This window comes from Bos mutus, chromosome 7 (genome assembly GCF_027580195.1).
Source record: "Bos mutus isolate GX-2022 chromosome 7, NWIPB_WYAK_1.1, whole genome shotgun sequence".
NCBI classification, from domain to species: Eukaryota; Metazoa; Chordata; class Mammalia; order Artiodactyla; family Bovidae; genus Bos; species Bos mutus.
In genome coordinates this window covers 104,741,938-104,762,645 of record NC_091623.1, presented here as the reverse complement: position 1 = coordinate 104,762,645, position 20,708 = coordinate 104,741,938, and the positions used below count along the sequence as shown (strand labels likewise).

General features: G+C 44.7%; 1 protein-coding gene across 4 annotated transcripts in view; it reads right to left on the bottom strand.

Moving 5' to 3' along the window:
• GRIA1 (glutamate ionotropic receptor AMPA type subunit 1) overlaps positions 1-20,708 on the bottom strand; it is a 350,905-nt gene that overhangs the window by 97,070 nt on the left and 233,127 nt on the right. For all 4 annotated transcript variants that reach the window (XM_005894393.2, XM_005894392.2, XM_070374901.1 and 1 more), the window contains 3 exons: positions 15,908-16,012; positions 5,716-5,826; positions 4,813-5,019 (listed from right to left, as the gene is read on the bottom strand). In XM_005894393.2, the coding sequence (XP_005894455.1) occupies positions 4,813-5,019; positions 5,716-5,826; positions 15,908-16,012 (423 nt within the window). The remainder of the gene's footprint in view (positions 1-4,812; positions 5,020-5,715; positions 5,827-15,907; positions 16,013-20,708) is intronic.

The window sequence follows — 20,708 nt, the reverse complement described above, 5'->3', positions numbered from 1 at the left end:
AAGACAGTCCTGGCTAACAAGATAGATAGTGAAGCAAGTTTAACTCAATAAATATTTATTGGGCACTCATATGCAAGCCCTATGCTGAAAAGAAAACTGATCTCTACAACTAGTAAAAGTTGGTACACACATACACACACACACAAAGTAGTTTCCCAAACTACAGGGTAGATTGGATACATGCTAGATACTGTGAGATATGTTTTGTATCTGAGAGATGCAAAGTGCTACAGGAGGTCAGGAAGGAATTAATTCTGTCTGGGGAGGTCAGGGACTGCATCCTCAAAGAGGTAACATATACACTGACATTGATGAGGGAGTAGGATTTCAACAGGTTGCTCGGATACAGAATACATTCCCAGAGGAGAGAATCATGTGAGGAAGACCTGGCAGAGAGAATAAAGTAGTATCACAACTATTTTTTTTTCCAGGAAGACTGCTAAGAAGTGCACAAATAATTCAGTTTTTAAAATTCATGTAGATAAACATAAAATAGTTGCAAGAAATGTTCATCTTTGGGCATACCACACCAGCCTTGCTCTTCTTAATGGTAGGAGCACTGGCATCTATGCTCTGAAAATCCACTGTTCTCCTGGCCTGAGATTAAGCGATCCTGGAAGTCTAACGCGGTTTCATGGAGGGATGCCATGACATTCACTTTTGAAATGACAGGCATGTCTGTGCAAGTCTGTTCAAGGCAGGTGGCTTTCTCTTATGATGCCACGTAACAGTCCAGATGTGAGGCTGCAGACTGATGCTGTCCAGACCCCAGCCACACCTAGCTGCCAGCTGGTATTGCTCAGGAGGGGTTTCCTCTGGTTATTCTCATTGGATGGGATTTTTGAGAAGGCATTTTAAGTGGAATAAAAAGCCTGGCTTTAGAATGACTTAAATTTCTCACTTAGAGAAAGAAACTTTCTGTAAAGCAATGTGGGATTGAGTATATGTCTCAGCAATTCTGTTTTTTCCGCTAACACCTACTGCCTAAATCTTGATACTTTTTACAAACACTTACAAGCCATTGCCAGGGAGACAGTATCTCCTTTTTTCTCATAGGTAGAAAAGGAATAGGGGAGAAAAGTCTTTAGAAATGACTCGGAGTGAATAACTACAAGTTACCCAAGAGGGAGGTGGGTGAAGACCGGCTTCAAAGATGGTAAAGGGAATTGAATGGATTTGTCTTATGCCTCCAGATGTGAGTTAATAAAAGGGACTGTGACCTGGAAAAAAATCACAAAACCAATCATCTTAGTTCTTATTTAACTTAGCAGTTTCAAGATTTGTTCCATGTAACATTATTTGTGGAAGGATGTAACTAATTATAATATAAAAATTAACATGAATTTAAACTGGCAGGACTTTTCAGAACCTTTAGCAGACTACTGTGCACTGAGAATTTCTAAGAGGGGTAAGCAGATTTAGTATTTCCAAAATTCTTTGTCTGTTGAGCCCCAAGCATCAAAACACACCCATATGCATAGGATACACACGCAGTGGGAAATGCAGTGACATCATTTTGCAGATAGGAGCCCAGGTCCAGAGAGAGAAGGTGGTTTGTGCAAAGCAGCACAAGTTTTGAACAACAAGTTTTAGCTTGTTTGATGTTGACTGAAAGGTCTTAGGAGTTGATTTCCAGCATCTGAGGAAGTCACTGGACCTTTGCAGGGTCACTTATAGGCACGGCTCATCTGGGAAAGTAGACCTGCCTTCTTGGCTTTGTGACTCACTGACCATGTGCCCTCGAGTGAGACAGTTGTCCTTATGAATATCAGTTTCCTCTTTAGAAAAAGAGGCATAATAAATTTTGCTTTATCTACTGGACAGCAGTGTTTTGTGAGAGTCAAAAGAATTCAAATACGTGAGCACCGTGAACCGTGGGCATTTCACAGGTGCTCAAAATTATTTTCTGAAACTGACATCTTGAGATAGTGATTCTCAAACTTGAGTGTGCAGACATCAGAAGCACCTTGGGGGTTTTTTAAACCACAGATGGCAGTCTTTCTAGATCACTGGGTCTGGGGAGACCTGAGAATTTGCATTTCCAGCAAGTTCCCAGGTGATGTTGCTGCTGCTGGTCCAGACTTAGAGAAACACTGACCTAGGAGATCCCCAAATCAAATATGTCTGGAAAAAATCTTGGGAAAATAGTAAACATTGTTGATGTATTAGGTAAAAGCAAAAATGGGAGAAAACCATCAGGGATAGAGAGCCACTCTGAGCCAGGCCCTGTGTAGGGAAATACTCCCCACCCAGCCCTGGGACAAAGAACTCAGGGGAACCCCGGGAGGAGATCAATGGCTCGCAGGAGTCATGTTGCTAGTGAGCAGGCAGAGTTGGAATTCAAATCTGGATTTGTGTGTGTGTCTCCAAAGTTCACTCTACTTCTGCTTCATTAAGACAAAGAACTGGCCAGAAAGTCATGGCAACCCAGGCACACAGCCGTGCCTATGCAATAAGCAGAGCCTTCATTTGTAGCCTGTGGTATTTGAGAATGCACTGTGGCTATTCTCATCACTTGTGTCCTTTGCCCAACTGCCTAGTCTCCCTGGCTTCAGTGTCCTCATGGATAAAATGCGGAGAGTAATCACATCCACCTTCTGGGGTTGTTATGAGGAGTAAGTGAAATAACTTGGGTGAAGTATTTAGCACAGTGCCCGGTATAAGCAATGTGCTGAAATGCTACTATTACCATGGTGCATAAGAGCAAGAATGAGCAAAGGGAAGGTGAGACACCCTGATTGACTTAGCTTATTTGAGAGGCACAGAAAGAAGAAATCTGGAGCCCTCCAAGTAAATTTTTTTCTGACCTTGCTGGTCATTTGTGGCTAGAGATGCCTCCTCAGACCCCTCTATTCTTTCTTAGATGGGACAGACAAGGAAAGCCAAACTGAAAATGCCCTCAAGAGAGGGCATCCATTTGGGCCCATCATAGAGTCTTCAGAATACAGCTGTAACAGGCCTGGTGGAGGGGAGGGAACAAGAAAGACTGGCAGCTGAGGCACTCAGAGGTGATTTCTGTCACTGATGAGCCAGTGGCCCATGGCTGATGGCTGTGTACTGGGGGGCTTTCCCTCAGGATAATCATACTGTTGTTCAGCCCAGATCTTGGGCCTTTTACTGAAGGAACCAGATTACACTGGGTGAAGGTGAAGATGAATTCTGGTGGAGGTGAAAAGTTCACAGCAGTTGCCATGGGGATGACCTTAAGAACTTGGTGGAGGTTCCCATGGAAACCAGCTTCCCAATGCAGCATTAACCATCTAGATCTTCTATCTTTCATTGATGATACTTCCCCAAAGCGAGAGGCAGCAGAGGAGAGAGAAGGTAGAAGCACAACCTCCTTAACTCATTAACCATCTTCCCAGGTCATATCAAAGGCCACCTTCTTAGAAAGACTTTTCTTTATTCTATCTCTTTCTTCTTTGAATTCCCTTTTTATGGCTCTTATGGCCATCATGACTCTTATTTCCTCGATCTGAGACAATGAGATTTTAAAAGCTCCTAAATGGTTGCTTTATCCTGACCAGAACTTCTTACCATCCTGGGGCTCGGCATTTGCTTCTGTTCAAAGCCCTAGGCAGGAGTCTTTGATTTCTATGAGTGAAGCTGTGGTGGTGCCTTTCCTGCATGTGGCGGCAGGATTCTTCTTTTATTGCCTTTTGTTGTTTCTCTACTCGAGTATCTTCATGATCTTTCAGAGCCTGCTGAGTCAATCCACACCCTTTCCCTTATCATTTCTTACTCAATCTTGTCACTGACTACTCAACTGAAGCCCTCTACAAAAAATCATCAGTCTTTTCTCATTCTTCTTTCACAACTTATTTCTATCACCATCTTATAGTTTATACTATAGACATTCCTGGGCTGCCTTTCTCTGTACCTGGACATGGCCGCTTTCCAGGTTACACATCTTTCTCGTGGGCTAGACCACCTCATGCTGGCCTTCTGCATGGACCTTGATTCTTTGCTATATTACCAGTCTCTCTCGTTGTCTTTTCTATGTCAGAAAATGCCAAGTTCCTTGGGGACAGGGATCAGATCTTTTACTTCTCAATGGTTCCTTAAATAGTTAAAACAATTCAGAGCATTCAGTGACTTCCCCAAAATGCTTCAGTTTATTGAAGGTGTTATAGCAATTGTGTGTGGTCTTATTTCAAGGGTAGGGAATGGAGTAGACCAATCCCTATTCACAGATAACAAGTGTACAAGGCAAGGTAAGCCATAATAGAAGCAGAAACTAAATCCTACGGTGAAGGCAAGAAGAGTTAAAAAGGGTTCTCCCCGTACCTTTTATGGGGAGAATGACACCTTGGAAAAAGCAGTATGTGATCAGGTTTGGGGGGAAGGGTAAGATTTTAGAGGGGCAGAATGGAAGCAGGCACCCTAGAGAACAGAGTGACTTGGGGTGGCTTGGCTGAAATGGAAGGTGCCAGAAAGGGCAAGTGACTAGAAAGTTTGATTGTATCCAGGGAAGAAATTATTTCGAGGGGGCCTTAAGTGACTGAACAGGAAAGTGAGCACTCGGCGGTCTGCCTCGGGAAAACTAACCTTAAAGCTAAACTGTCACCTGTGTTGGGTGATGATCAACTGAAGTCACAAGACTGAAGTGAGTCTGGCTGAAGGAGCTGGGACCAGGAACATGAGCAAAAAATGTCTTAAGACACTGGATTTTAGACTGTTCATCTTTCTAGCAGCAACCATACTAAACTATAGGGTCCAATAGGCATCTATGGGTAGGGTCATCTAACCACCAAAATTTCCTGTCCAACCATCTTTCTCTGCCTCGAATTCCCTACCCTATGGGGGACTTACTCCATAGACCAGCTCTCCCACCATGCCATTCCAAGCCTTTGTGTCAGGGTCACGGGCTCCATATTTTCCATCGCTGACAATCTCAAGACGGTAGGAATATCCCACATGCTTGGCAATCTCTGCCGCCAACTCCACACAGTAGCCCTCGTAGCGGTCATTGCCTTCAAACTGGTTGGCATTCTTCTTGAGCATCACATAAGGATCTTCCTGGTGGAGAAATGGGAGACAGAGAGTGTGGGTTCGGGGTTCACTCTTGGGGAGGGAGGCCTTTGGCATGGCAGAGGAGTTAACATTGGTTAACTTTGGGGGAGTCTCTCTAGCCCCTAAACCCACTTCCTGCATTTCTGCTCCTCCAATTACAAAACTTCTTGGGTTAAAGAAGAAAACTGGTAAAATAAGAATGTTTCATTGAGATGTCGTGCATAGCTTTTCAAGTGATGTTTCAGGAGCTTTTGTGTTTCTTTGAAGGTACCTCTGGGGGTGTGACAGTGGGGAAGTAGATCCTAAATAGGTTCCAGGTTTCTTATGACCAACCACTGAAAATCACAGCAGCTTCACTTCTGTCCACTCTAGGTGATGTACGTTAGGGGCTTTCTTTGAAAATGACTTCTACTGAGGAAGAGTAGAGTCAGAAGCACCACAATTTATTTAATCTCTTATGTTTTATAGATGGGAAAACTGTGGCTCATAGGAGGGTGACTGACTTATCCATGGGCACAAAGTGAAATCATGGCAGAGCCAGAGAGCGAAAATCCCTCTGAATTTCAGGATAATTTTTAACTCCCTCTTCCTACCCACTGCACACTTTTGGCCAGAAGAATGACCAGCTTTCACTCTTGAGGAAGCCTCTGTGTTGGCCTAGCTCACATCCCAGGTAACCTCCACAAAGGACTGAGTACTCACTAGGATTGTGGTGACGATGTATGTTCTATTCTGGACACTTGAGTTATCCCCCCCGGCTTGAGCATCTGTGGCTGCAGGGACGAATTTGTCATCTTCATTCCAGTAGCCAATCTGTTAAGGAGAGGGGTGTGGTGACATAGGGTGAGCCAGGATTCTCAGGAATGGCCCACTCTGCACCCTCTAGCCAACACCAGATAGGAAATCAAGGAGTGTCACACCAGCAATGCTGGACACACCAGACTTTAAAGTGTGCTAGATATAAACAGCAAGAGATAAGATGCTCTCCAGGTCTGGTCTTCCCAGCCCCACCCCCATGAAAATCCTCATCATGATGGGGAAGCCTGAAAATTGCTTCTCTTGAGAAGTGAGGTTTTAACTGTTTATGTGGCAAATTATTTTGCACAATGTAAGTCAGGGTCACAGAGATTTAATTCCCTGCCTTGTTCACAAGGTCAAACTCCTCCTTGTTCCCTGCCTAGTAATCCTTCTCTTCCTTAGCTCATTCTGAACTGTAGTTGGAATCATAGGATTTAAACCTTTTTTTTTTTTTTTTTCTTTTTAGGTTAACTCTATTTTCCCATCTAGATTCAACTTGCTAGGTGATGGTTATTTTAGTGTTTATTTATTTCTCTTATTTCCAATTTTTAAACTATTATAATACTGAGCATACAGTTGTACCTTCAAATACTGGTTGACAGCATTATTTTTTTTAAAGATTAGTTAGTACTTTTTTATACTGACTCATTTTCCAAGGTCTTTCAGCAAATATTTATAGGATCTCTATTGTGTGTAAGACTCTGAGCTAAGATGTTGGTGGTATTGTGTGGCAGAGTTGAGAAAGATACACAGAAGTCTCAGAGATAGTCCTTGCTCTGACAGTCCCTCTACTCTATTCAGGAATACATGACACACACACGCGTGTGGCCCCAGAAGTGACAAGTGAGTGACTCCGGTAGCTTGAGCCCAAGGAGTTTGGAGAAGCAGGAGCCAAGTATGAAACCTATGCTGGGAAGAAGGTAGCTGGAGGAGGTGAGGCTGAAGTCGCGAGGGATGGATAGGTTGGGTCCAAATCTGTCAGGTCAGAGAAAAGATGAGCCAAGCTGTAGACACAGGAATCTGCCCGGATATGTAAGTTTAATGGGTCCTGGGTGGAGGACTGGGTTAGCTCCAGAGGAAAGTGGGGCCTGGGTCTAGGTAGCAGAGGGCTTTGCAGGCCAAGCTAAATGGTGTAGGCCTATCCTGAAGGCAACAGGAAGTCATGGAAGGTTTGGGAAGAACAGAATGGCATGGCTAACACACACACACACACACACACACCCCATCTCTACCTCTGTCTCTATTAAGCACGCGCACACACATACACACACACACACACACACACACACCCCATCTCTACCTCTGTCTCTATTAAGCTTTAGACCACTGTGTTTTGTGGTGGTTCTGCTGGCTGCAGCTGTAACAGGCAAACAGGAAGGAGAACTGCAGTACACATGGAGAAGGAAGAGCAGTTCTGCAAAGTCAGTCCAGATTCATGAAATCCGAGGCACATGCCAGCCGTCCACTCAAAGGTCATCTTCACCTTGATGCTTTTCCCAGTCCCCTCAGCTAGAAATAAATAGTTCTCCCTGCGATCTCACTGCCGTTAACAGCAACAGTATTAATTGCCAACACTGATCATGTTCTTGCTCTGTCGGAGGCTGTGTGTGACAGGCTTTGTGCTGCTGCATCTGGCTTAGAGAAGTCTGTTAACCTGCATGGTGAGGGTGGTGATGCAGCTAAGTGGCTGAGGCCGGCCAGGAACCCTGGTCATCTGTCTCCAGGGGCAGCTTTTCACCACCAGAGGGGACTTAGCCCTGGGCTGGAAAGCATGTTGCTTAACAGTATTTGGGTGCTTATTGTATTTTAGGCACTCTTCTAAGTGTTTTTTTAGGGAATTCCCTGGTGGTCCAGTGGCTAAGACTCCGAACTCCAATTGCAGGGTCCCAGGCTTGATCTTTGGTCAGGGAACTAGATCCCACATGCTGCAACTAAGACTTCACACGTGCCACGGAAGAACCTGCGTGCTGCAGCTAAGACCCGGTGCAGCCAAACAAATAAAAATAAATATTAATACTAAGTGTTTTTTTTTTTTTTTTTTAATGTTTTAACTTCTCTCATCCTCCTCAAAACCTATGAAGTGGGTAATTAATTGTCACTCCCATTTTAAATGTGAAGAAACTGAGATGCGGGGAAGTGGAATAACTTTCCCAAGGCTGCAGGAGAGCTGTGGAGCCAGGATTGGAATGGGGCAGGCTGGCCACGGCTGTGTGTGTCCGTGTTCCGCTAGGCTGCCAGCTGACCCTGAGTGCCTCGTGTTGGTTCCCACTGGCCCCATGGTCTAGCTGTTGGTACATCTGTCCCCGTCTCTCCATGGTGCTCCTTGGGAACAAAGCTAGAGGTCTATTCATTCCAGGCTGCCCATTGTTCCACAGAGAAGCAGTTCAGGGAAGAAGGTTTGTTGAGAGAATGAGTGGATCCAGCACGGAGACAGTGGATCCTGTTCATGCTGAGACAGTTCAGAGGCATGAAGGCAGGTGGGAGGCTGTCTCTCAGAACACTGGGTCAGGATTTGCCCTCCTGCAGGCATGGGTACCATGCTGCTCATGTGGGGGCACTTTCAGTTAGCTTGGAGGGAGACATTTCTCTCTAAAGACAAGAACTAGAAATGTAGATTTCCAAAATATCAGAGCTGAAAGAGGCTTGAAGAATCATTTCTTCTAACTTCTTCTTTTTATAGAGGGAAACAGAGGCTCAGGCACTAGGGGACCTGCTCAAGACCACAGTGCAACCTTGCTTTGCTAGGCCTGTGCTTCAAGGGGCCCTAGGGCACCTGTGAAGCCCCTTTGCCACTTCCTCGGGATGTGGGCCAGGGGTCAGGGAAGATGGAGGAAGCTATTGGTTCTTCATCCCTGATTCAACCGTCAGCTCTGCTTTTAATCAATTTCACACTTTGGGATTCCCCTTAAGAGTTCATTTTTACAAGGAGACCTTTAATTGAGAAATAAATGTTTCAAACCATTATTGTAGTATATCGTAGTGCAAGTTTAGAAAAATAATTTCCAAACTACTTACCCAACACTTAACTCTTTTGCTCCTCACACTATTCAAATAACACAGACAGGCTGGGAATTATCTTCCCTGTTTTACAGATGAGAGAACTGAGGTTTGGGGAGATCAGATGATCAAGCTTATGAAGTTTATATAGCAGATGAGTGGCAAAGCACAGAAGCCAGGTCATGGACCTCAGAAGTAGTATTGTTTAATATAATCAGCACAAAGTTGGGAGATGATCTAGCAAATTTAATCACCATTTTTGCCTCCTGCAGATGATGCCCTGGTGTCTTCATGCCCTTTCCCTCCCACTTCCTCCTCCTTTTTCTTCCTTCCTTCCTTTTTTTTTCTTTCTTCCTTCTACCCTCTTCATGATTTGTCACCAGCTCAGCTGTTCTTACGAATCTCTACAACCATCAGTTGTACCATCAGTATCAAGGTAGCTGCCTCCTTTGACATGCAACTAAGTTCTCTAAAATCTATTGAGTTTTGATAGAGTTTTTCAAATATTAAAAAAAAATTATCTTACGTATTTGACTGCACCGGGTCTTAGTTGTGACTTGGCAACTCTTAGTTGAGGCATGTGGGATCGAATTTCCTGACCAGGGTTGAAACCGAGGCCCCCTGCTTTGGGAGCACCGAGTCTTAGCCACTGGAGCGCCAGGGAAGTCCCTTCATGGGAATTATCTGTAAAAGTGGGGGCTTAATGGTACAGAGATTGGTCTTTGGCATCAGATAGACCTGGTTTAAAAGACAGATTTTCCTAATTACTAACTGTATGACTTGGGCCAGTTAACTGACCTCAATGGGCTTCAGTCTCTGCCCTGTAGAGGGGATACAACAAGAGTACCTGTCTCACAGGGTGGCTGTGAGAACCAAATGAGTTAGTTCATTGACAACAATAATCATAGTGTGTGGTTCATATTAAGTTGTTATTAAACTAAAAAATGCTATTCAGTAGGGTAACGCCTAGTTGAAGGCTAATAGGCTTCTGTACTATAGGACATTTCAGTTTCATTTTGCTATTGAATGTTTCCACTTTCCAAAAGGAGTATATATTATGGAGCATTTCTCAAACTCATTTGACAATGTAACCCTCCTGATATGCAGCATGTCCTAGGATAAATGGTGCAAAACCCCACAAAACACCACTCTAAAATTGCAAGCTGTTTTGATTAAAGAAAGAAGGGAAAAGCAAGATAAATCTGTGTAGATAAGATTTATATGGCTTAGAAAGAGACTTTTTTAAGGGTAAGGATCCTTCAGAGTTAGTATCCTAGCACTAATGTTAAATTGGTATCTATAAAAATTATTGTTTAGGTTGGCTTATATCAAAAGCCAGAGGAACACTTATATGTTGTAAGCAAGCTTATTTTATTCCTAACCCTTTTGTAGGGAAATAAAAAAATATCACCAGTCAGAAGAGCAGGGTGATGCCAAAACCCAGCTTTGCCTCCCATGTCAGCTAGGAGGCTGAGAAATCTAGCTCCACATTTTGATGAAAAGAGAACTGGCAAAGTTTTTTGAAGAGACATTGCACTTCAGAGATGAAGCAAATTTCCTTTTCTTAGAGAAATGGGCTGGATTATTATACAGCCCTTTGATTCTCTACTAAGGATATGGAGGAACTTTGATTTTATCTCAAAGTAAATCAGAGCTAGTAGTTTGGTAAAAAATTGGGCCCCACTGTTCAAGAGAAGATTTAAACAATTCTGACAGTGACAGGTCTTCTCCTGGAGCCAGTTAGAATTTTTGATCTCCTGTTTTCCATCTACTTCTAAAGATTCTTTGAATATAGAAATGAGTCTGTCATGGGATGATAGATTAGATTTTTTAAAGTAAATATAGCCTAAAAAGAAGATGATCATTGAAGAGTATATACAATAGGTCCACCTTACACAGTCATCAAATCACATCGACACATTTGTAGTTGTATCATTTGTAGCTCTAAGCTGCCTCTGAAGCCACAGCTCCTGACCTCCAAAAATGAGATCCATTATGATAAAGTTTTTAAAAGGAAGTTGCCTATTGTGGCAGAGACAACCTGATGACCAGCAAGGATTCTTGTTCACTATTCATAGCCTACAGGTATGGTGGGAAGTAGTTACTTAGACTGCCATTGCAATTCCCAGCCTGCCGTGTGTCTAGATGGGCCAGGAGATCGGGTTGGCCAGTGGAACACAGAAGTGATGAGTGCCTCTCCTAACCTGACTCCCCCAAATCCCCAGCACAGTTTCTAATATCTTTCTTCCTCACTTGTTAGCTGGCTATTGATAGGCGGAAGACCCAGACAGACAATGGAGCCTCCATAAGCCTGAGTCTTAACCAGAGTCCCCAGTCCCCCAAACTGATCACTAGGTGAATAAGAAGTAGACCTCTGTTGCATTAAACAGCTGAGATTTTTAGAGTTTATCTGTTATTGCACCTTAACTAACATACTTAAAGAATTTGAACTTTGTAAGTTTGCATGTGACTTTATCTGAGTTCTGCTTGAGGTGTTATTTCATTAAATTTATCAGCATTTTTTTTCCTTATTTGCTGGCAGATCTATGGGAAAATGGGCCAGAGTAGTATGCTTCCTGGTTGCCAAGCAACATTCAATATGCTGCCCGCTCATTTAATGAACAACCACTTATTTGCATGTGCTTACTATGCATCAATATATTATCGGCACTGAGGATATAATAAATAACACAACCATGTCCCTGCGTTTAGAGAGCTGACATTTTAGTGGAAGGAGGTGGAGAGGAGGGGAAGAAAGACAATACATATTCAGACCAGGGGTTGTCAGATTTCACCTTTAAAGCGCCAGACAGTAAATACTTTAGGCTTTGTGGGTGAAACAGTCTCTGTAGCAACTACCCATCTCTGTTGTCACAGTGCAGAAGCAGCCATAGCCAATACTGAAACAAATGAGTTTGGCTGTATTCCAAAAAAAAAAAACCCCCACAACTTTATTTATGGACCCTGAAATTTTAATTTCATGTAATTTTCACATATCATGAAGTATTCATCTTTTGATTTACTTCAACCATTTAAAAATGTAAAAATCATTAGCTCACGGGCTGTAAACAAACAGGCAGTTGGCTGGATCTGGCCTGCAGGCTGAAGTTTACCAACCCCAATAGAGATCAGTAAACCACCAAGAGAATCTCAGAAAGGGGAAGCACTGTGAAAAATTAGGATAATGGGAGTGTGCTCGGCGGATGGGGGTCACTTTAGATATTTTGGTCAGGAATGCCCTTTCCAGAGTGACTTCAGCTGGGCCAGACTTGAATGACAAGGAGAGAGATGTACATCAAACCACAGTGATGGCGAATGTCGGGTAAAGAAGCAGACATTCCGGGGTAGCTGTGGAGTTGTGAGCTAGAGAAAGAGGAGCAAGAGTTCAGAGGGCTGCAGTATCTGGGTCTGAAGGCCACAGGAAGGAGTTCTGTTACCTTTTACCTGCAGTGGTGTATTAGTCGCTCAGTCGTGTCTGACTTTGTGGCTCCATGGACTGTAGCCCACCAGGCTCCTCTGTCCATGGAATTCTCCAGGAAAGAATGCTGGAGTGGGTTACTATGCCCTTCTCCAGGGGACCTTTCTAACCCAGGGATTGAACCTGGGTCTCCTGCATTGCAGGCAGCAGATTCTTTACTATCTGAGCCACCAGGGAAGCCCCTGCAGTAGGAAGCCAGTCAATGGCTTTAAGCGGAGAAGCAATATAACCTGATATATATTTGAAGATGATCAGCTCTTGTGTTGAAAAACAGCCTTCTAGAGGGACAAGAACCTGGCCAGTAGGACTAGTGACCAGTAGGGAGGCTCCTGTGTGAGTCTAGGCAGGTGTAGAAGGTGGCTTGAGCTCTGGAGTCAGCAGTGGAAATGGAGAGAAGTGGGTGGATAGAATAGAACAGGACTCAGTATGTCTAAGGAGCTTCCCTGGTGGTAAAGGTCGCAAAGAGTCAGACATGACTTAGTGACTAAACCACCACCAGTATGTCTAAAGTTGGGTAGCAAAGATTTCAGGAAAAAACTTCCAAAGGATGTCTGGACTTGAGGGCTGTGAATGCTTCAGGACTTTTAATTACTTTTGACATAGGGAGGACTTTGTGTCACTTTCTTTGCTACCTGGTCCTTCCTTTCCAGTTACACTTGGGTCATAACTGGGAATGAAAAATTTGAGACAGGGCAAGGGTGACTGAATTCAAGTTGAGACTTGTCCTTTTTAAGTCAAAACATAGCTACAGGACCAATGGTGATGAGAAAAGATGGTTACATCATTAATGCTGGTCCCTTGATGAAAGACCTTCAAGAATGTCCCTGCACTTCTCTCTTGACAGCCACTCTAAGAATTTGTGATCCTACTTGAATTTGACAAGGCATTTTATTTGAATAGAGATCCCTATTTGAATCAGTACCCCACGGCGAAGTGGAATCTCTGAATGGCATTTCAGAAGGCTCTAGATTTACTGGAGCCACTGCACATTCTGGCATTTGAAGCTCCGAAGTGTGGGATAAACGTATGCCCAGAGACCACACACATTTCAGTAGGATGTCAAATTGGACCCAGACACCTAGAGTGTGTGTTGGCAGATCAGTGGCCAGGATACGTGCCTAAAGATCAGGAGAGAGTCCCCAAGGCTCCCAGTTAAACAGCAGCAGTCCCTTTTTATTACATACGTCAGGTAAGGCCACACACTGTTCACTGAAACCAGCACAACAAGGTTACCCGTGAATCTGAGAAATTACTTTGTTAGGAGGCTGATTGAGTAAAAGACCTGAAGCCACAGATGTGGTGGAATTGATTTTCTGAAAGTCAGATTCCCTGTAACCAAAGGCTGCCTAAACCCACATTCAAAGAAAGGATTTAGTCATTGGGAAGGAAGTTGAAAAACAGCCCCGAGACCTGAAAAATAAAGCACAACTATTGCTCGTGGATTTTAAAGTTACTCTGTTATTTCGGTTTGCTGATTTATCCATTCTATGGGCTTGCACAGCCTGACTCACTCATAGTCAAGGCTGATATAAAAATCCTTGTGGCCCAAAGAAGGCAGTTGAAACAAACAAACAAAATGTGGGTTGAATACCCAATCCATGCCAGGGGCTGCTTTGGGGACCCCTTCACACAGGCAAGGGGGTAGCAGACATTGTTTCACTCAATGTTGGTGGAAGTCCTGTGAGATAAAGGGCATTATTCCCCATTTGGAGGTGATGTCACTGGGGCTCTAGGAGGCTCAGTTGTTCAAGGTCATGTGTGTAGTAGAGAGTGAGGCAGAGACTTAATTCCTGTGTGTCTGTTTTCAGTGACCCCGCTTGTAGCCATTCTGCCAGTGTTTCTCACCACACCACCCAGAGCACCGTGAAGCCCACAGGCTGGGCGTAGAGAACATGAGCATCACTCTCCAGTAGAGCCTGCAGTGACGATGGGCGTGATCCACAGCCGTGCTGTCTGGCGTGGCAGCCTCTAGCCACCTGTGGCTATTGAGCACTTAAGTGTGGCTAGTGCAACTGCGGGACTTGTCAATTTTCATTATTTAGAATTAAAATGAAATAGCCAACCATGGCTAGTGGCAACTGTATTTGACAGCACAGGCATAGCGAGAATCAAGTTTGAGAGACTAAGACCTACTCTGCAATGTGCCAGGTCCAGCCCTCAGAACTTCTGCGTCCTTAGATCATTCAATCCCTGCTTAAGGCACAAAGAACCTGATTTACTTGTCCAGGGTCACAGGCTGGTAAGTGGTGACGCCAGGATGGAATCCCAGGATTCTGGCGCTAATGCTCTGACACTCTACCAGCTTCATACTGTGCATGCACAGCCTCTTACTTACCCCACTGTGCCACCCCAAGGAACTAGGGATGTGGTGAAGGCCAGGGACAGTAAAGTAGAGGTGGCCATGAGGCATAACAAGGAAGCCCAGGAAAGGCTTTCCTGGGGAGCAACATTTACCCTGACTCCTGAAGTCAGGCTAGAATTGGGGGATGGGATAGAAGAGTCCCAGCCAGAGGGAATGCATTTGGAGGCTGGGGGGTGAGAAAGAACATGATATCTTCCTGGAAGTGAACGTTGGTTGGAATGACTGGAGTGGAAAGACAAAGAAAGTGAGTGTCAAGGATCAAGGTCAGAGAAATTGGCCAAGGCCAGAATGCAGAGTCTGGTAGAATTCTGAATGTTTTCTCCAAGAATTTGAACGTTGTTCTAAAATGTTTAGTAAGTGTGTGTGTGTGTGTGTGTGTGTGTGTGTATATATATAAAAGAATTGATGCTTTTGAACTGTGGTGTTGGAGAAGACTCTTGAGAATCCCTTGGACTGCAAGGAGATCCAACCAGTCCATTCTGAAGGAGATCAGCCCTGGGATTTCTTTGGAAGGAATGATGCTAAAGCTGAAACTCCAGTACTTTGGCCACCTCATGAGAAGAGTTGACTCATTGGAAAAGACTCTGATGCTGGGAGGGATTGGGGGCAGAAGAAGAAGGGGACAACAGAGGATGAGATGGCTGGATGGCATCACTGACTCGATGGACGTGAGTCTGGGTGAACTCTGGGAGTTGGTGATGGACAGGGAGGCCTGGCGTGCTGCGATTCACGGGTCGCAAAGAGTTGGACACGACTGAGCGACTGAACTGAACTGATATATACATACATATATATATATAGAGAGAGAGAGAGAGAGAGACAGAGAGAGAGACAGAGAGAGAGAGAGAGAGAGAATACTACCAAGTGTGGATTAGGGAAATATGGTTAACTTCCTCAACAAACCATCATTCTCAAGTTCTTACTTGAAACCCCTCAGGAACAGTAGTGACATTTTATACACATCTATTACTTCATTTTTTACAAATATTTTCCCATCCCTTGGATCTTTACAAGCACCCTAAGGCAAAGGTAGAGATTTTTTTTTATCTCCATTTTGCAGTGAATCAATTCTCAGAGGAACAACTGACTTGCCCAAAATCCTAGCTGGCTCACAGCAGAGCCCAGATTAGAATCCTCACTGCCTGCTTCTCTTCTAAGAGATCAAGTCCAGAACATTGGGTTCCCCAGGCCCTCAGCTCCGGCCTGAGCCTCTGTTCAGCCCTCTCCTCCCTGTGTAATGGAAGCAAAGGGAGCTTTACCTTTCGGATGCCATCATGCTTCATTTCAATCACGTGGAGGGTGTAGTTGGTCCGCCGTCCTTTCTCATTAAATTGCACATTTCCTGTCAAGCCTTCAAACCGCACCTGCAAGAAAAAGCCAGGTGATGACCAGTGAACTCTGAAGTTGCGCTTCATGTTTGTTCATTTGCTGGCTTTTTCTGCTGAACCGAAAGCCCAGAACCTGAGAAAGTTACATGGGATGAGGTCTTAGAGTAGCAGCAATCCTAAACACCTCTCTACTCCGTGGCCTGGAGCAGGCATAACTGTTGGAGAACAGTTCTCCTACTAAAATGAAATTCTTCCTGAAAACTGCTTCACCCATTGCTTTTGGCCAACAGTAAGAGTGGATCGAAGTCAATCTTCATAGGAAATCTTTGTGTCATCCTCAGTCCCATACCCCTATCAGGACCACCCCATGAGAATCACCGCTCCTCAGACACACACCTTCAGATGCGGAAACTGAAGCAGGCCCATGAAGGAAGAGACTGCTGTGCCCTCCCTGGTGAGGCAGGGGAAGACCTAGGACTGGGAGCCAGCCTTGTGATGCTTTGGGCCATGCCTCAGTGTTGCTTTGTAATCCCTTGTGAGGCCAGGGAATAAAATACCTGGGAACCTGAATACCTAGAATTGGGTGACCTGGGTTTTACCCCAGTTTTCCTCTGAACAGCCAAGTGATTGGCTGATCGCCTCTCCAAGACTCTAGTTTCCAAAATTCCTGCTCTATCCACCTTACATGACACAGCAAATGTGAAAGTGTTATGCAAACTTTAAAGCATCCGAGGAAACCCTTTATGGTAAGACCAGATCATGTAGGACTTTACATAGGTCTTAGCTGTTGAATCAACATGTATATAGGAAGCCCCCAAATATGCCTCATAGGATTTCTTCTCCACAAATGAGTCAGATTAAACTTTCATGGCTTCCTATCTTCAGGCTCATTTTAAAGGGTGAGCAGTCAGCATGGAGCATCCAGGATCTTTGGGACCAAGCCTGCTGCTCTAGAGGTGACGAATAAAATTGGTCCACCCTCAAATTGGGGATGAGTCTAGCTGTGTGTCATCAGCTCAGGTACTAGAAATCACATTCTCCAACCATAATCTATCACGTTTCCTCAGATTTGTCTGGCCTAAGGCCAGTGAGATGAGTCTGTACCTGTAACCAATAAGTCTGTACCTGTAACCAATATGAACCTTGCCCTCTCAGTTCAGTTCAATTCAGTTCAGTCGCTCAGTCATGTCCGACTCTTTGCGACCCCATGAATCGCAGCACGCCAGGCCTCCCTGTCCATCACCAACTCCCGGAGTTCACTCAGACTCATGTCCATCGAGTCAGTGATGCCATCCAGCCATCTCATCCTCTGTCGTCCCCTCCTCCTCCTGCCCCCAATCCCTCCCAGCATCAGAGTCTTTTCCAATGAGTCAACTCTTCGCATGAGGTGGCGAAAGTACTGGAGTTTTAGCTTTAGCATCAGTCCTTCCAAAGAAATCCCAGGGCTGATCTCCTTCAGAATGGACTGGTTGGATCTCCTTGCAGTCCAAGGGACTCTCAAGAGTCTTCTCCAACACCACAGTTCAAAAGCATCAATTCTTCAGCGCTCACAATTCTTCACAGTCCAACTCTCACATCCATACATGACCACAGGAAAAACCATAGCCTTGACTATACGGACCTTTGTTGGCAAAGTAATGTCTCTAATCTAGCATTATTTATTTCCCCCCTCTTCAAATAGGCTTCAAAGGAAGCCTTGAAGGGTGTAACCATTTTCTGACAGTGAATGACCAACCCCTCTGCCTCTGGAAGATACAAGAATAGCTGGGGTATGTGTATGTATTTAAGATGGGGTGTGTGGGAGGGTGAGGGAAGGAAGGAAGGAAGGAAAGAAAGAAAGGAAGGAAGAAAGAAAAGTGTGTCTCTTCTCAGGCTGACCTTCCCATCACCTCCTGGTTTGAAGTCTCAGTAGGGAGGTCACAACAGGCCTAGAGCACTGAACAAATTATGCAGTACATCCTTCACTCTCTGAGATGAAATCTGGAGAAATTCTCACTCTGGAAAATCTGGGCTACTTTTGCTTTTCAAAGGGAAAGCAAAGCACCGATCCTGCTACAAGGAATGAGACGGGAGCAGTTTTTACCCATCAGCAGCTTCACCTTCCCTCCTTGGTCCTCTCTGGCCCATCTTGAGCTTCCCATTCATTGCTATGTGCCAGCTCGTGTGACTCATTTGGAAAAATAGACTGGAACAGATGTGCAGATGATTTGCAGGAACAGAAATGTGTCATTAATGATTCAAACAGGCATCTATTTTTGGCCCCAGTGTCAAGTGTCATACTAATTATCATTATGTCATAATTCATATGCTAATTGCCTAATGCCTCTATGACTCAGTTTCCTCATTTGTTTAATAGGACCCATTAGGGTTAATTATGTCTTAAGGTTGGTTTAAGGATGAAATTAGATATTTTTTGATCAATGCTTGCCCCATGGCAAGTATTCAACAAAGGCTAGCTCTTATTTTTATTGTTACTAATAATGTTATTAATATTATCACCATTTTCCAAGTGTTTATGAAACACTTGGCACATATTACTTTATCTTCATTCAGAGGAACCCCTGAGATAGGTTGGTTAGAGAGAGATTAGGATCTTCACTTTCTTTCCTTTTTAATATTTATTTTATTTATTTGGCTATGTCAGGTCTTAGTTGCAGCATGTGGGGTCTAGTTCCCCGTCCAGGAATCAAACCTGGGCCCCCTGCATTGGGAGCACGGAGTCCCAGCCACTGGACCACTGGGGAAGTCCCAGTCTTCACTTTCATGGCAGAAACCCAGACTCTGGATAGCAAAGTGATTTGCTCATGACTTAGGACTTACAAGTGTCCGAGGCAGGTCTGAAATCCAGAGCTTCTGACATATTCTGGTTTCGTCACTTCATATACCAAGTGGCCTCTCAAATGGAGGCCCATGCTACTGTCCTTGGCTCTGAGACGTGACACAGAAATGTGTAAAGTCGTGTGTTCTCCAGGCATTCAGCTGCCACCCTCTATTCTAGCTGGGCCTTCCCCAGGCCACGCTCTAATTCCTCTGTACAAGTCACTAGGCCTATCTGTTTCCTAGTTTCCTCTTCAAAGGACTGAAGTGTTTAGCATATTGTCTGGGACATAAATGTTCAATGTATGGTGTGTGTGATTTCAGTGGCGGTGATGCTGAAGATAATGATGATCACTACTATTGCTACTACTGCTGTGCTGTGTTCAGTGGGTACGAAGTATGGACAATAAGATTTAACATGGGCGTGATAAGTTGTGACCTCACAGCAGGGGATCCTTTCAGCAGAAATGAGGGTCTTGTCGCTGTCATTTATACATGCCTTTCTCAGTTTCCAAAAAAAATAATCAGCAGCAGCAAAGTTCTGTGACCTGAGGGCCTCTTACATTGCCACACCGTTTCACAGGATGCTGCTTATGTGATGTTCCCAGAAACCCAGTGAGTGGCAAAAGCAGAGCTTATTTTGCTGATTGTACAGGTAGGATTATTGAGACTCAGAGCTGTGGCACCTGTGTTCAGGATTCACAGCAAGTCAGGAGAGGCCTGGCGAGCTGAAGGCTCTTTACTGTCTAGTTATAGAAGCCAGGATGTACACACCCTGAGATAAATTAAATTGTGGGAAAGAATATGTCCCAGAACTACTGTTCCATGATGGCAGAGCAAGGGGGGAGGTCAGGAGACTAGATTAGCCCCAAACCATTTATGAGGACAGTCTGGACTCTTAGAGAAATAAGCTTCTCAGAAACATATGCTTTGGCCACATCTGGAAACTGCCATCCTATCCATCAGTACTGAGCCTCTGAGCCCCCGTTCCCTCCCACCCCCACGCTGGGGTGACAGGAGTCAGGCCAAGGGAGACCTGGAGTCTCCCTGAGTTCCTGCCTTTTGGACCTCCTATCACTATCCTGGCACCTGCTGACTCCCTCCATGAAAGATGGGGGTTTAACCTTGGATTTCCAGTCATTTGTATTGGGTGCCAGCTCAGTGTTTGCCATCCATGAGATGCTGAAGCATACTTGTTCTTTCTTGCTGGTGCTGGGAGAGTGCTTGTTGGCATTTTTACTACTTGAGCCGTTAGCCCTGACGACTGACTCCTGCACCTCCAGCCCTGGGGGTGGGGGCAGTGGAGATACCCTGGTCTGGGGCTTCTAAAGCCTCTTTGTGGCTGCCTTGAGGCAGGTCTGTTCTCTTGGCTTCTCCTCCTGAATGCCCACTAGGGAAGCCAGAGCCTGTGGACCAGGGTGCTGGTTATTCTAGTAGGGCAAGCAAGTCTCAGGACCCCTCTGAGCTTCCACTTTCCCACCTGATCAATGGGAAGAATAATCCTGGCTTTAGCTATCTCAGGCAGTTGCCCTGAGCATCAAAGAAACTTATATATTATCCTTTAAAAAATTTCATTTTGAGCCTTGTCACAAGCCAGAAAGGGAGGCAGTGTTATGAGGATTATACTCATTTAAGAGATGAGGAAATTAATGCCAGAAAAGTTGAGCAATTAATCCAGGATCCTCCAGATAGTGCTTGGTGGAGGCATGGTGAGAGCCCCGCTCTTGTCCTCCTAACGTACTAATGGCCAAGCACAATGGCCCGAAGTCCTCCTTGTACCCTCGCTGTAGACTCCTGCTGGTACCCTTTACATCCTCACCCAGACCCTCCAAAACCCAAATCACTCTTTGTTTAAAGTCATCCTTCCTTTATGGCATGCATGACCATCCATCTCAGTTTGCCTGGGATCGATCCA